Source organism: Sebastes fasciatus, chromosome 18, assembly GCF_043250625.1.
Source record: "Sebastes fasciatus isolate fSebFas1 chromosome 18, fSebFas1.pri, whole genome shotgun sequence".
NCBI classification, from domain to species: Eukaryota; Metazoa; Chordata; class Actinopteri; order Perciformes; family Sebastidae; genus Sebastes; species Sebastes fasciatus.
Genome location: NC_133812.1, coordinates 13341516 through 13358501, shown reverse-complemented (window position 1 = coordinate 13358501; position 16986 = coordinate 13341516). Strand labels below are relative to the sequence as shown.

The 16986-nt window shown below is 39.7% G+C and overlaps 2 protein-coding genes across 3 annotated transcripts; one reads left to right on the top strand and one right to left on the bottom strand.

Moving 5' to 3' along the window:
* Positions 1-377: 377 nt before the first annotated feature.
* Positions 378-6364, top strand: ngs (notochord granular surface). Its single transcript, XM_074615637.1, has 11 exons — positions 378-732; positions 2112-2277; positions 2560-2709; positions 2839-2958; positions 3586-3681; positions 4133-4267; positions 4988-5098; positions 5187-5297; positions 5555-5679; positions 5810-6109; positions 6214-6364. Exons 1-11 carry the CDS (start codon positions 536-538, stop codon positions 6308-6310), a joined length of 1608 nt encoding a protein of 535 aa, XP_074471738.1. The 5' UTR covers positions 378-535; the 3' UTR covers positions 6311-6364.
* A 280-nt stretch (positions 6365-6644) lies between these two features.
* pgm3 (phosphoglucomutase 3) lies at positions 6645-16986 on the bottom strand. 2 transcript variants are annotated; one of them, XM_074615635.1, is made up of 14 exons: positions 16845-16894; positions 14216-14317; positions 12652-12860; positions 11394-11578; positions 11147-11214; positions 10890-11023; positions 10567-10762; positions 9845-10002; positions 9684-9767; positions 9502-9600; positions 9194-9313; positions 8029-8151; positions 7331-7504; positions 6645-7246 (listed from the first exon to the last, which is right to left on the bottom strand). In XM_074615635.1, the coding sequence occupies exons 2-14, from the start codon at positions 14241-14243 to the stop codon at positions 7157-7159; spliced, it is 1668 nt and encodes a 555-aa protein (XP_074471736.1). In that variant the 5' UTR covers positions 14244-14317; positions 16845-16894; the 3' UTR covers positions 6645-7156. The 2 variants fall into 2 exon arrangements, with proteins under 2 accessions (XP_074471736.1, XP_074471737.1); XM_074615636.1 differs by lacking the exon at positions 14216-14317 and having other exon boundaries at positions 16845-16986.

The following is a 16986-nucleotide window of genomic DNA, read 5'->3' as shown; positions in this document are numbered from 1 at the left end:
TGCAATATCAAAGGATAAATGTAAAAAAACAACAACAAAAAACAAGTTTATAGGCTTGCCTATATGTATGTTTTCTTATTAAATTGCGTAATACACGTTTGCATTATTTCAGTTAGAAAAAATATGAAAATTATAGAGTGAATGGATTGAAGGGTGAAGGTGTGTGGGTTGACAAATTCATGGAAATATGAAAAATAAAAAAATATGATTTTATATATTTACTATGAGCAGAACTCCTAACGCATCATGATGAATAAATGTACAGTACAGTATATTCCTATGCAGGTAAGTCAAGAGATGATGTCATCATTATAAGATTCTGTCAACCGCCTATAATAAGTTAATTGACGCAACCTTGACACATGTTTGTAGGGACATTCACCTCTGGGTTGGGAAGGTTCAACATTCCTGTGTAGTGTTTAGGGAAGGGCTGAGAGGAGGCCTATAAAGACCCCAACATTGACTAAAAAGGTGCAAGAGACCATCAGTTTCTCCAGTCCCCAGTTGAAGTTGCAGAAGTAACAGGAGCGTCAACATGAGCCGCAGTCCAGAGAGGATGTCTTCATACCGCCGGCACTTCGAGGGCGCCTGGGCCGCCCCTCCTGCCTACCAGCTCTGGGTGTCCAGTCCGTCTCCCAGCCGCAGGGACACCCGCCACCGGTCGGTCAGCTTCACCCGGAGCGGAGGCTCCATGGGGCGGAGGGCCATCTCCAACAAGGCTCGCATGACCAGGTGAGTCACCTGCAGGGTGGAAGAATACACAGACCGTTTACTGAAGTAGAAGTAGCAAAACCACAGTGTAGAAATACAAGTTACAAGTAAAAGTCATGCATGCAAAATGTAACTTTAACAAGTAAAAGTACAAGAATGTGGGCCATAGGGACACTGAACAAACAATAAATCTGTGCAATATTAATACACTGAATGTGAAATACATGTATCTGTGCAATATATCCTTGATGCAATATACACCTCAAGTGCAACTTTGTTTACATTTTATTTATTACATCTACCCTACCTATTTTACTAGTGCATTACCTCTGTTTACATTGCATCTATTTTTATATTTTATACTATTAGTGTAACACTTCTGTTTATATTTATTTATTACTTCTACTTTACCTGTTTTATAACTGTGTGTGTGTTTTACCTGTTATATGTTTTATCTGCCTCGTTTAGTCTTGTCAAGTATTTGTTTTAAAGCACTGACCAGAAGTGGCAAACTGTGAATCTCGTTGTATTTAATACGATGACAATGAAGCTTTCTATTCTATTCTATTCTAAAATATCCTTAAAGTACCCATAGTAAAAGTCTCAGTATGCAAAGTGGTCCATTTCAGAATAATGCATATTATTAAAATTATATATTATTGAATTGGAAGTATTGGTGCATTAATGTATGTATATAGCTGGTAAAGGTGGAGATTATTTCTTACTGTGAATTTCACCAAGGGATCAATAAATTATCCATAATAATACATCATCATTTGTTGATTATATTTTGTATTAATAATTTGAATCTGCAAATAACTAATGTATCAAATAAATGTAGTGGAGTAAAAAAGTACAATATTTCCCTCTGAAATGTAGTTGAGTATCATAAAGTATCATAAAATTTAAATACTTAAGTACCTCAACATTGCACTTAAGTACAGTGCTTGGGTACATGTACTCAGTTACTTTCCACCACTGGTCACCTGTCACAATGTTGACTAATATATTCACTTGTATTTTAAAAGTTTTAAGTGTGCAGCAAAATTAAATACTTAATTCTAAATCACTATAATCTTAGGTTTTCATGCTCACAATGCAGCTTTAATGAGAGATAAATCCAATAATTATTGCAGTGTTGGGGTGCCGTGGCATAGCTCCCCTGGTTGTAACAGGCAGCCCATGGACCAAGCCTGAGTCCTTACTGCAACAGTCTCTCTTCTTCTTTTTTAACTATCACTGTCACTATCAAATAAAAGCCCCAAAAAAAAAATAATAATAATTATTACAGTATGCGTGCATAATAAGCAATAGATGTAAATGTGTCATAATGGGAAAAAAAGGATCCACAAAATTAAGAGACAATGAGTAATCTAATGGGAACTCTCTCCTGTCTACAGCAGTGTGAGTATGGGAGCGCTGTGCTTTGGTATGTCCATGGGGCTCGGGCCCAAACTGGACCTGGATGCGGCAGCAGCAGAGAACCAGGCCTTTATGATGACTCGCACCACTGAGAGGAAGGAGATGGTAGACCTCAACGACCGCCTGGCAGCGTACATTGAAAAGGCAAGAGGACCAGCCACACCCAAACACACATTTGCACGTTTCACTCACACAAATCATCATCTTTCAAATTCTTGACATCTGAACTTTGCAATCTGACCTCTTTATTAGCCTTTTCCACCCTGAACTCTTTGGGTCTTTAGCCCATAACGTTTTCTTCAATTATAAAGCATTATAACAAAAAAGCAAAACATGTATAAAACCATATACTGTAATTACTTTGTTTTTGTACTTTCAACTTGTAGTCATCAGGTGTGTCTAAGTCTCCTGCATTTCTTCTTGTAGGTGCGAACCCTGGAGTCAAAAAACAAGCTGCTGGAGGTTGAGATTGAGGCCCTGAAGAGCCGCCATGTCAGACCATCAGGCCTCAGGCAGCTGTACGAGGTTCAGCTGAAGGAGCTCAACAGGGATGCAGAGAGAATGAGAGTCCAGCGGGTGAGGGAGGTCATATCTCATGGCAGGCAGCAACATATTTAGATCATGGTTTCTTGTGACTCCTTTTCATCCCATTTATCTGCTGCATTTTTTCCATTTAACAACTGATTGATCATCTGATCTGTGCAGGATATGTCTTTGGCAGCCAAGGAGGCGATGTTGGGCCAGTTGGACATGCTGAAGGCCAAATACGATGAGGCCGTGGATGCCCGCAAAAAGACGGAGTATGACATTGAGAATCTCCGTCCGGTAAGAAACAGTGGGAAGTCTTTTTTTCACAACTAGAAGTTAAAGAGGACCTATTATGCTTATTTTCAGGTGCATACTTGTATTTTGGGTTTCTACTGGAACATGTTGACATGCTTTAATGTTCAAAAAACACTTTATTTTTCTCATACCAGCTGTGCTGCAGCAACTCTTTTCACCCTCTGTCTGAAACACTCTTTGAGCTCCTGCGCCCCCTGAAAAGCCACGACCTGCTCTGATTGGTCAGCTGGCCCACTCTGTTGTGATTGTTCAACCAAACCAAACTCTTTGGACTCCGCTCCACTCTAACTAGCTTTGTTTGAGGACGTGTCAAAAAGCCGCTAAGCAGGTATTATGCAAATGTGTTACTTGGTGACATCACCACGTTACGGAAGGAAAAGCAGGACTTGAATCAAGGCGTTTCAGGCAGTTCAGGAGCAGTGTTTCTATGGGGGAGAGTAACTCCGTTTAGCCTGGACTTTGGACTTTGCAGACCTTTTACATGCACAAAAAAACTAAAGGGAAGGGAAAAAGCACAAAAGCATAATAGGTCCTCTTTAATAAAAGGCTTGTGAACAAAACTTTTATTTCACCAAATCATTCAAACCTCATGTGGTTCAAATGTCCCAGGATGTGGATAAAGCAACCTCAGCCCGGATTAAGCTGGAGAAACAGCTGGAAAACCTGGAGGTGGAGCTGGTCTTCCTGCAGAGAGTTCAAAAAGAGGTAAAGCATGCTGGTCTCTCCATTCACTGCATACTATGTACAGTATATGAGTCAGTAGCTGGTGGGTGGGATGCCGTTCATTTTATCATTAACGGTTTAATGGGCTGGTAATTATTGCACTGACAGGTTATACTTAAACGGAGACCTGGTTGATGGATAGCGTGAGTAAACATGGTAATTATCAGCGTGGTATGAAGGGCTCAGAGGAAGCTAAAGGGGAAAGCTGTGACTAACATGTGGAGCAGAGTGGTGGAGCTCCTTAACAACATAAATAAATGTTTCCATGTTACTTACCCAGATCAAATACTGTTTCCATGTATTTCTAAAATCTTAGTTATCTTATTAAAGAAAGTAATATATTTTAAACTTAATTTGAGATACAGGCCACACTGTTTTAGTGCTGCGTCTATCGCTATTCTTCTAACTCTGGTTGTTTGTAATCCACTGAAAGGAAATTGAGGAGCTGGTGCAGCAGATCTATTCATCAACCGCCAAGGTGGACATGACCTTTGGCCTCCCGGACCTCTCCTCTGCTCTCAAGCAGATTCAGTCTCAGTATGACAGCATCGCCGCTAAGAACCTGCAGGTAGGGTGCAACAATGAATCATGTTCACTTCAACTCCTTTAATGCACAACAGTCTTCAACCGCCATGAAAGAACTGTGACAAATACTGGTGGGCATTACTGACATTTTATCTTTAGTGTTTTTGGGTTATAAACACTGTTAATGCCCAAGAGGGAAATCATATTGGAACTCACAAATATCTGACACTGAATGGCAGAAGGCTTTGTCCATTCAAATTCTGTATTTCTTACATTTTGCAATAGTGAACCTGAAACGTTGACACATTTGTTCATTCTACATCTGTTGGACATAAATGGAAATATACATTTTAAGGAACATTGGTCACTCTATCAAAATGACTCTTAAAGATATTATTGTTTATTTTGACAGCAATGTTAATTCATTGAATTTTATGATACATCTCACAATCCTGCTTGGAGAATTCCATATACACAAATCTAAATTTGCGAAGTCTTCCTCCTATTTAAACATTTTTTAATGGATTTTATCATTTTAATGCAGTCTCTGGAACATGTACTGTACATCATTATAACCAATTATTTAGTGATATTTCTAGTTAGTATATCATTTTTAAAATACTGTCTATTTTTTTCTCTTTGTTTATTTTTTTCATGTTTTTTTTTTTTAGTCTCTTGTTTTTCTTGATAATACGTGAAGTCAATGATGTCCGACTATATTTTCATAATTCAATTTAAAAAATAAATGCTTGTTGTTCTCCAGGAAATGGACACTTGGTACAAGACAAAGTTTCAGGACCTGAGCAGCGCCACCAGCAAACACGTTCAAAGCACTCGAAGTGTGAGAGAGGAAATCGCAGGCTATAAGAAGGATGTGAGTATGATTTCCTGTTCTTGTTTATGGTTACTATACTACCACTTCTTAGCATATAACAGCTGTGTGTGTATGTGTGTGTATATAGCTTCTCAGCAAGGAACGTGAGCTGGAGTCGCTGAAGACGAGGAACGAGTATTTGGAGGCTCAGATTCGCGATGCGGTGGAAAAATACAAGAAGGAGGAGGAGGACCTGCAGGTGACTGACATAATTTGCAGGATGCATATGAGACATTGTAATGAATATATACTGTACATACATTTGCATAAAGCAAGAATATTTGCCCACTCCCATGTTCATAAGAGTATTAAATATTTGACAAATCTCCCTTTAAGGTACATTTTCACAATTAAATATTTTAATTGATTGAAAGCCCTAATAAAGACCTTTTCTAGTCATCCTCTGACCCGAAACTCCTTAAAATAAATCTATTTTGTTGTATTGTATTTTACCAGGAGCGTATAGAGGCGATTAAACTGGATCTGAAGATAACCAAGGAGAAGATCGGCCTGCTGCTGCGGGAATACCAGGACCTGCTAAATGTAAAGATGGCTCTGGAGATTGAGATCACCACCTACAGGTGAACAAAACATAACCTCATGCCATTTCTACAGAATGTAAACCTGTTTTACATTTAGTTGAAAATATAAGACACACAGTTACGTATGCAGCATTCATTCTAACTTCACTCCCCTCTGTTTATTTCTCAGGAAGCTGATCGAGGGGGAGGACAGCCGTCTTGGCACCATGGTCCAAAACCTGTGCATAACTGGAGGCTCGCATCTCACTTCTAGTGTAAGCATGCGTGCTGCCTCAGCCTCAGCTTCTTCAGTCTCTGATAGCTCAGCCACTTCAAAGCCAGGCGGAAACCCCAGTGGCACGAGCAGTAGCGGTGCTGAGAAAGCTGCAGGTGCTCCCAGAGTGGAGGTGTCCTCATCAGACACCCAGACAGATGGTAACTTAGAGGAGCAGGCAACGGAGACGTCTGAGAGGAAGACTGTCCTAATCAGGTAGACGGTGGCACAGAATCGCTGTCGTATAACGTTTATGATTTCAATCAGAATCTCTTGCTGATAATGTAAAACTTCTTATTTTTCCACCCCTTTTTTCCCAGAACAGTTAAGACAGATGAGGACACTTATGAGAGCGACACACAGGAGCGCACCATCACCATTTCTGGAGCAGCCGACGACACCGATGGAGAAGAATAAACCGTTTATCAACCCCAAATCTCACTGAGCGACCCATGCTAACTATATGCTGTGCAAATGTCATGTTATTCTGTTTTTTTCCAATGCTTTAAAAAATCCTAGAATTCAATATTGTATTGGGAAAAAAACACACAACTTGTACTCAAGCAGCATGTGCCCATTTCAAGGATTGTGTTTATCCTCCATGGACACTTTACATTAAGAAAGCTACACACTGTGTCCAGTCACTCTGCTCTGCCTGCTCCTAACTCACAATGCTTTTCTGCTATTTTAAACCTCCTGTGTGTCGGGAACGTGTCTTTCAAATTAACAAAATAAAAAAGCAAGCAATCAGTTTTCTTTTTCCATTATTTAATAAAGTCAAAGCTGCAAAGGCTTTCCTACAGACATTCAGGGGAAGAACAATTGCTATGACTCTCCTCATGTAAACTTGTGATTTAACCGTTTTAAAAAAAATAAAAAAAGAAATTACATACAGTACCCGGAAAGTAGTTCATTTATTTTACATAAAAAAAACACGATTTAGAGACACATAGTAGCCCGTTTGAGACACAATAACCGTTATGAGTAGCATTACTTAAAGTATCATAAAAACCCTTCATTTTCTTCCATATCTTCACAATGACAGACAAATACAAAGAAATAGAGAGCTAGAGTGAAGTACCAAGTGCAATCAACAGTACAAAATATTTTTTTTTCTCCGAAAAGGAGCAATTTTGATAGATTATAACTTTAGAAAATAATGTTGTCAGTTGGGATTGCATTCAAAAAGCACTGATTGACTAGTCAGCATTGTGTGATCGTGTGTGTGTGTGTGTGTGTGTGTGTGTGTGTGTGTGTGTGTTTCTAGTGCAATGGTTTGGGTTCACCCCCCACTCCCCCAGCGAGACGATAAACCGCGAGGCTGACTTCATGTGCCAGGGCATCAGCGCTCTCCTAAAAACACAAATATGTATCAGAGAATAAAAGCAAAATTGACAAGAAAATGTCCAAAAGAGGACCAAAAAAAGAAATTCTCACCTGCGTTTCTGCCTCGGCGTAAACTCTCACCACGTCCTCGGTGCCGGAGGGTCTCACGAAGGAGCGTGCCTGTCTGTACTTCTTCACTAAGCTGTTGATGGCCTCCTGCAGTCCTGCTGGGCTCACTGCCTGTCTCTCTGCGTCTGTTGTGTCTATCACCCTGCGGTCCGCCACCTACAGAAACAAAATCAAGCTGTCTATAACTGCTTATATGCACAATATATTTGTGTGGCAGTGGCAGTGATGGGAGTACAGATTATGTACAAAACAGCAAAAGAGGTCAATTTAAGGTAACATCTCTACTCTCCTGAGAGTCTTTGAACGTGTTCTTGAGCAAGACACTGACACCCTACCAGGTCTAGGGTTACTGCAGTCACAGGTATATCAGATTAACTTGTCAAGTTAAGAAATCACAACAAAGCTGTCATTTTAAAACTACTATTATATAAAAAAAAAAATCTATCAGAAGTGTTGATACAATGATGGAGAGAGAACTGAGGCATACTGTAGGTACAATATTTTTTTATACAGTATAACATATCCATTCATTTTTTAAACTACACATTTCCCTAAAATTCAAGGACTTCCGAGGCCTGTTTTGTAGCAGCCTCTGCAATCAGAGAGGGGCAAAGAAAAACAATTTCACAGGATTAACTATCAGAAATATCATACATTATAATACATAAATTAATGAGTACCTTGACTTTGAGCTGCCTGCTTGGCAGGTCACTGTAGATGGCATCCCACTGCTGGATAGTCATCCCCTTGATGGCTAATATGGCTTCGATCAGCAGCATGTCAGAAATGGCATCACCTACAGCCTTTAGAGGATAAAAACACAAAGTGAATGGTCAGAACTGCCAATGACTTTAATGATACTGCTGTGTTTGCGTTAAAGCGGGGGTAGGCAGGTAGTATATGTTTGGCATCTTTGGGCAAAAATTCCATATTAGCCTTTCAACATATTGTAATTCAAGTGGTCTGAAAGAAAACCTCCTCATGGCTGTTTTCATGCTTTAAAAAAATCTAGCCTGTCACAGGCGACTTTGGCCACTCACAGGTCATTTCAGAGAGCGAGAGCGTTCCTATTGGCTGTTCTACAAATGCAGATGCACGCGCATGTCCCTTCAGATGGTGAAAGCCTGATTCAACAGTGGAATATTCTAAAGGAAAAGTTGCTATTCCAGCATTGGCAACAACTGCCTACACTGCAAAGCAACCCAAAGAAGGGAGACGGACTTGTCAAAAAGAGAGTCCGAAAATGACAATATCAGCAAAGCATTTCAGAGATGGCTGCGGCTAGCAGGAGGCTAAACTACTAGTAACACTTTCTCTCCATCTCTCTATTAGCGTATTTCCACCAGTTCCGGTGACGGAAGGCCTTTCGACACTTTCCATTAATTTCCTATGGAAAGCAGTGCATGGTGGGAGTGTTGCAGCGAGTTGGAGGGAGTCTGTATTTGCATGAAGTTGAAAAATCTCAACTTTATGCAAAATGATCCCGTCCAGCGCGACACATCTGGCTCACAAAACTTGGACCAAAATGGTCAAATTAGGTGATAAAGTTCTAAAATGAAACAAGATTCAGCAGTGGCATAGCCTATTTTTCGCCCCGAAGGTTTTCAGAAATAGACTTTGGTGGATTGTTTAGATGAAAAAACTGAAAGTTTATGAGCAGGCCACCATGTTGTTTCCTGTTTGAACAGCGAGCAGAAAACCAGACGCTGACACTCTATAATGGCGTCAGGATCACAATCGGGATGATGTTTGAAATGATTGACTAGTACTCGTACAGGTTACTGTATGAAGCGTGCTCATATATGCATGTCCTCGTCTGAAATGTGTTAGTGTGTGCATGTCCACCTGGGTGATGACGTTGATGGTGTTACGCAGCAGGACAGCTGCTCTCTTCCTCTCGTTGTTGGTGCTGGAGTCTTCAGCCAGCTGCTGGATCTTCTCTTCAGCTGCCTCGCTGAACAACACCTGCAACCGCAACACAAACACGTCGTGACACACGCCTCAACACGTCACATAATGTTAAGATTTATAGTACTTATTCATTAATGACACCAGGTGTATTACAACATTGACACAGAAAATAATAATCACTCTTATTATTGTGCTAGATTGGTGCTTTATGTGATGTGTTTAAGTGTGTCTGATCTACTCACAGTGCCATGACCGTTGGCCTCGAAGTACACACCGATATCAAACTCCTGAGCTGCGTGATGAAGATGCTTCACTCCGGTTTTAGTACACCTCACTTTCACCTGAAGCACATGAAAATGTGTGAACTTATTCATATTTAAAAAAAAAAAAAAGAAACAAAAGAAATGCCCTTGTGTTTTCTCACCTTCATAGTGTCTTTCAAATAGTTTGTTGAGCTCCCGTTAGCATAAGCAGTTTGCACCACTGCTATCTCCAAGTCTAGACCAGCCTGTATGAACAGAAACAAACTTTTTACTAAAGGTTTGTGTACATGTGTTGTTGTCGTGTTTATATTTGAGAGTATACCTGTGTGAGCAGCTCTTTAAGATAAGTGCTGATGAGAGTAGCGATTTTATCTCCATCCAGCAGGTGAAACTTTCCTCCAGAGTCGGCGTAGTAATAAACTATTCGGTCAGCGTCACCGTCATAGGAACAGCAACGCTCCCCTGGATTCAACTTAACGCCTTCACACAGAGACAGAAGAGGAGAGAGAGATGGAAGTGGTAAATTAAAAACAGCATCTATCTTTGTAATGTTCAAATTTTCTCTTGGTCGTATACGTTCATTTGGCACTCCCATCTTAAAACACATTTTTATTCTCTGGCTTTTAAATCACTAAGAGAGTTGCCTCTCTGTATTATTGTCCACATGTCTTTTGTGTTTTTTACGGTGTTGTTTTTATGGTTTTTGCCATATTTTGATTGTACAGCACTTTGGTCAACATTTGTTGTTTTTATATATGCTTTATGAATAAATTGGACTTCTCTAACAAAAGCTACATTTATAGGGACACAGAAATCGGCACAGATGTCATATAAAGTGAGTGTATTACGTGTATTATTAGCTGATAAACAGTCTCCATCTTGTGGTCAAACACTGCATCTGTGATTTCATATATCGTATCTACTGTTTTGATGTCAGTCACTCTATATGATACTATACTTAGTAAGTGGATAAAAAGGATTTTCCTTTTGAGACACATCATTTCCATCTGCATCACAACATGTGTTCAGAAAGCATGGTCGCACCTGTTGGAGGTTTTTGCTGCACTTTGACAAAGTCAGCCCCGCACTCGTGGTTGAGCTTTCCTTTACTGCCGTCGTTGAACAGCGATATATGCAGCTCCCCCTTCAGGTGACTCTCCATCTCACGGACCTTTAGAGCCCCGACTCCATTAGCGCCGTCCACAGAGAGGTGCTTCTGGTCGTCTGTGCAATTGGAGGCCTGCCAGAGAGAAAAAGATGGAGGGAAGGAGAAAGGAGTGATTCCTGGATGGACTGGATATTGTTGCAAAAACACACCCAAATGTACAAGTTTTGAATAGAGTCACAAGAACACATGACACTCTTACATTCTTTGAGAGCTCAATGAAAGCTTGGGAGAGTTTCTTATAGTATCCTTCCACTGTGGCTTCTCCATATTTACCCTGTGTGTTCTGACAGCAAACCATGTAGTGGAGCTGTGGGGTGGTCACCAAACCATAGTCTGATGGAGTCAGAGGGCAGATAAAGAGCAAGACGAGAAGACAAAAAGGTACAGAAAGTAATGAAACTAAGTAATTAAAGAAATTAGTTTAAAATTAGAGTTATTAAGTTTAATTAACCCAACCTTTGCTGTGACCACCGAGTGCCGATACTCCATCCAATACTGCCTGTGAAAGGCTGGCGCTGCTGCTTCTATAGTTGGAGGACACGTGTGTTTTTACAGTCTTTTGTAGAGTGAAATAATTAGCTGCTACAGCGAGAATTAATAATTACTAAAAGGCGTAAAAAGTCTGGTAAAAGAACATGTAGTTTACCCTTCGGCCCAGGTGTATCTATGAAATCCAAACAAGAGATTACTCAAGATCACATACCTGGTGTCTTTGCCCACAAACACGTTAGCTTCCTGGCTCATGTTTACGGCCTCCTTCTCTATAATGTCTTTCAGAGCAGCGAGCAAATCTTCCTGCTCAGCGTTGGCCAGCTGGGTGGCGTAGACCTCCCATGTCTCAGTCAGCATCTCCCCCATGGGGTCCACCAGCTTCACCCCGTTGTCCTCCTACATAATATAAAGAGACAGACAGGAAGAGGATTATGATGCGTTTATAGGATTGTTTAAACCAGTAGGATCACATAATATTAGCCATGGGAAAGGCAGAGGTGGAACCTGTACATTTTTCTATTAAGAATATGAAAAGAAAACATTACGGGGCTGCACACTTAATGGAATATTAATCGCGATCACGATTTTGGTCTTCCCACAATCAAATGAACGTGATCGACTCCGATATTGAAAATGTGTGTCCGCTCATAGAAAACTCTGCTGCATATCAAATCAAGCGCTTCCTAAACAACGTGATCTCACAGAAATACGTGAAATGAGCACAACCTCTTGACAGCGCATTACATGGTGGTGGCATGGAGTGTGTTAAAATGACATGCCGCCACCACGGCTGGTGTCTGTGTGTTTGAGAGAGAGGGAGACAGAGAGAGGAAGAGGATGTGGACTATTGCACACAATGTTTCTGTAAGTTATTAATAACTTACGCTGCTTTGTCACATTTTACCCGCCCACCCAAACCCACGATACTTTCTAGTAGGCTCACCCAAACCTGCCCGACGGGTTGTGGGTCGACCCACATATCACTAGCACGCACCCTACAGCGACAGCCCTTGAAACTCTCCTGAATGTTGCAGCTGCGAGTCCAGAGCAGAAGAGTAATATTCAACAGAGAGGAGACGGGCAAAATGAAAATGCACTGAATTCAGGTGAAGAAGAACCTTATTTTAAATCTTAGTACATGAGCATGAATGTAGCACAACATGGAAGTGAGTTTCTTTAAATATGAAACTGAAATAAAAATATTTTCTCCCTAAAATCAATGAATAATCATGATAAATAATCGTGATCTCAATATTGATCAAAAATAATTGGGATTATCATTTTGGCCATAATCGCGCAGCCCCACAACGTTATGGGGTCAAATAACAAAAAGCTTTGACTGGAAAGATTAACCGTGAATGCCAAAATAAAACCAATAATCTAGAAAATATCCACACAGAATAAAAACTAAATCATAGATATATGGCAAGACGCAAAGAGACGTTAATATTTGCAAATGCCTTTCTCACCTCAGGGTTGTGCGATGCGGTGACCATGACTCCGATGGTGGCTTTGGTCTTTTTGGAGCGGATAGTGGCCAGCAGTCCCGACCGGAACATGACGTGGTCCAGCAGTTCGGCTTTGGTCCTGAAACCAGCAGTACCATACTGCGAAAGCAACCCTGCAGGCTTGGGATGCAGACCGGACTGCTTTGATACTTCCTGAAACTGGGCCATCTCTGACACACATTATAAAGACATAACAAACAGACCAGTTAGTGATGGAAAAAGTATTAATGTCAAACACAACAGTGCAAAAATTAAATACAAAAGTACAGAGGTATTATTACAAAAATTTACTTATAGTATCAAAGGTATACTTGTTGTGCAGCAGAATGATCCCTGTCACAGTTATATCATATTAGAGGTTTATCATTACTTTATAGGTTCAAGTTCAAGACATTTATTTGTCTCTGAGGGGCAATTGGCTTTGCCACAGAAGTAATAACAACAACAACAGCTCATCACATAATACAATATACATACACGTACATCACCACATACTAAAAAACACTTAAAAACACTAAAATACAGGGGTAAAAAAGGTGAAACCCTGAGGTACAAAAATGTCAAGAGTTACAATATATTAGTTCGTGAAAACAACAGGCATGTGCGTGATGTTACCTGTACTTTATGGAGCTAAGCAGTGAAATGGCAGAGGGTATGAAAGAGATTTTATATCTAATAGTTTTAACCAGAGGGCAGAAACTTAAACTCTGAATGCGGGGTGGGGGTGGGTACTGTGTCCGAGATAATGGATTCTGCTTTCCTTATCAGCTGCTTGTTTTACAGCTCAGGTTGACATTTCTGCTGGGCGCCAATGATTTCGCTGCTGATTTTGATCACCCCTGTTCATTTCGTTTAAATTAGCTTTTCTGTTTAAGGTTGAAAGTAGTGTGACTAGGTGTCCCACTTTACGAGGGACTGCACGGCATTTTTATCCTTTGTCCCATGTCCCACATATTGAGACGGTATCCCACATTTTCACTGGCTCTAGTTTTCAAAAGTCAAACCACTGCAGGACAGACGCTTTTCTAAAATCTGGCTTTCATCCAATGGCTGTGAAGAAAGCAGGGAAGGCTGTTATCACGGCGCTGTGTTTGCAGTCAATCAAACTGCACACACCTGGGTCAAGTGCAGGTTGACCTGTCACCGTCTTCGCTACGCTACACCCAACAGGGAAAACTGCGAGTCACAAGCTATGCAGATTTAGACGGAATATGATGGAAACTACCACAAAGAAAAGGAAGAGCAGCTACAACAAAGACTGTGAAACTACTTATAAGCATTTATAAGCCGGTGGAAGGCGATTCTCAAAGTTTTTTGTGAGTTATTTTGTCAATTTCATACAGAGGGAATACGACATGAAGCGACACAGTTCATGTGAGTCTCACAAGAAATGTGCGGCTCAAAAAGAGATGTGCCGATCTATGGATGCATTCAGGCAAAGCATAGAGATGTTACAAGATAAGGGGCAGAATATAAATGTTTATTATTTAAGTTAGATAGACATTATATCAAAATTGTAGACTACCTCTCGGCCTTGGTAACGTGTCCCACATTGTCCCACACAAACAAACTCTTTGTCCCACATTTGGTTTGTTGGGATCTGGTCACCTTAGTTGAGGGATGATTACTAGCAAATAAAAGATTTATAAAACAATGTCAACAGGGATTTGTCAACCTTGAAATTGGCTAGCTTCCTCAGACAAAAGAGACGCTGCTGGCTTTTCTTACTCAGCAGATCTGTGTTCCTCTCAAGGTGAACTTATTGGCAATTATGATGCCCAAATGTTGACGTCTGAAATCAATACACGTCCTTAGTTTTTGTCACATTCAATCCTAAAAAACTTAATTTCACCAGTTTAAACAATAGTAAAAAGCAGTACCATGAGACACTTCAGCATTGTTCAGCAGGCTCACAATAACTGTGTCATCAGCAAACTTCACAATGTGCTAGTTATCAAACTCCCTACGTCAATCATTGGTGCACATAGTATACAAGAGAGGACGCAGCGTTGGGGGGGAGCCAGTTGATGTTATGGACAATCCAAATAGTAAGTAAGTAAAGCTTTATTTATATAGCACCTTTTAAAACACACCGTTACAAAGTGCTTCACACACAAGAAGAAACATCAAACAATGAAAAAAACAAGGAAGAATTACAATATGACACACAGAAACAGTGAGAAACAGATCAAACAAAAACAAACAACAAACACATGTGGATGAGGCCTATAGAAAGGCTTTACTATAGAGATTTTAGAAGCCGATTAAAACAGTCCAGAGATTCAGCAGCTCTAATAGATTGCGGGGAGGTGATTCCAGAGAGTTGGGGCTAAGACAGAAAAGGTCTGATCACCTTTTGTTTTACAGTTTGAGCGGGGGATGGATAAAAGGCCGAGATTAGAGGATCGAAGTGTTCGACAGGTCGAATATGGAACAAGGAGATCAGCAATGAAACTGGGGGCGAGGTCATGCAGTGCCTTATATGTAATTAGCAAGATCTTAAAGTTGATTCTGAATTTTACAGGGAGCCAATGGAGGGATGCCAGAGCAGGGGTGATGTGAGACCGACGGTTAGTTCTAGTTAATAACCGGTAGGCGATTTAAAGCAGATTGACTGAGGCAGTTGTAGAGGGAATTACAATAGTCTAGACGGGAGAATGTGAAAGTGTGAATTAAAAGTTCAAGATCCGTGGAGGACTAGATGGATCTGATTTTTGCAATGTTTCTTTACTGGAGAAAGCAGGTCTGGACAAGTTTAGTGACACGATGGTCAAAAGTCATATTCTGTTCAAAGATGATACCAAGATTCTTAGCTGTACGACTGATATTTGATTGGAATTTGATTGAAATAGATGTTTTAAAATTTCAATATTTGATTGAAATAGATGTTTATTCACTCTCATTCTCTGAGTCCTGTTAGAGAGGAAGTCCAAAATCCATCCCACAATGTTAGAGTCCAACACAAAGCACTCTGTAAGTTTCTGCACCAGCAGGTGAGGCTGTATGGTGTTGAGGGCAGGTCTGCAAACAACAATCTACCATGGTTTTCACTACCCTTTAAGTGCTTTTATATGAAATTAAGTAGTTATACCACTATTATTAGCACACAAAGAAGCGTTTTGATGTTGTATGTGGTTGAGGCTGTGCGAATGTGTATGTGTGTGTATGTATATATTGCATGTTGAATTGCATGTGCATATTGTATATTATAAATAATAATTTGCACATATAAGAAAAGAGAAATAGTCAATATGATTTAGTTAAATATGTAAGTAATTAATTGGTATTGTGATTAATCTATATTATAAATAATGAATTGGTATTCTGGATTGATAACACATTTATATTTTGATAAGGATAATTATATCAGTAATTAATTTATATTTCTGTATGACACAGATGAAAGGTAATAATTATAGTTAGAATAATTATAAATAATAATAATTATAGTTAGACAAATCTTAGGAAAACTTAATTACAGTATATGTATGGCTCAATAAGGAAGCTGGTTAATAATTAATAATTGACTTATAGAGAAGGGGTAGGATTAAATAAGTTTATACTTCTTCTCACTCCTTTTTCAATATGTAAATCAAGGCATCAAGTGTTTGACAATTTATTTTTCTTATGCTTTTCATTGCATGTACTTGTTTCTGACTGTCCACTTGTTGGTATGATCATTCTTTTTCTTTATTTTCTTTATTTTTGTATTCTACATGTTCGAAATACATTTTGAAATTAAATGAATTTGAACTATTTTATATAGATAACATAGTGTTTTATATAGATAACATAGTGTTTTATATAGATAACATACTGAGAAATCTTTTGAGCTTCTTCTAGATGAATTAAAACATAATAAACACCTTTTAAAACGACGACAGGAAACAACGCCTATACCAGGCTTTTATATAACACGTCAAAGGGACAAGAAGAGGGCAAAGTTTGCAGAACATTACGGGTAACTGAATAGATAAACAAAGCAATAAACTGAATCACATCAATTAAATGACAGAGCAACGTCCTTAAACTAACATTAAACTGACTGAAAACACATTATAACACAGCAAAAACTAGTGTTTCCAGTGCTGAACGTTAGAAACAAACCCAAGATATAACTGTAAGCGCATAAAGTGGTTTTTAATTCAACTTACTGTGTTGTTTTCTGGCTTTTCAGCAGTGAAGTCGTGATTGTAGTAAATTCATTGAAACGCTTCCGGGTTTGTCACATGGTTTTTTAAAGGCTGAGGACGTGGCTACTTCCGCGTATATCACGCAATTAGTGACGCAATTACG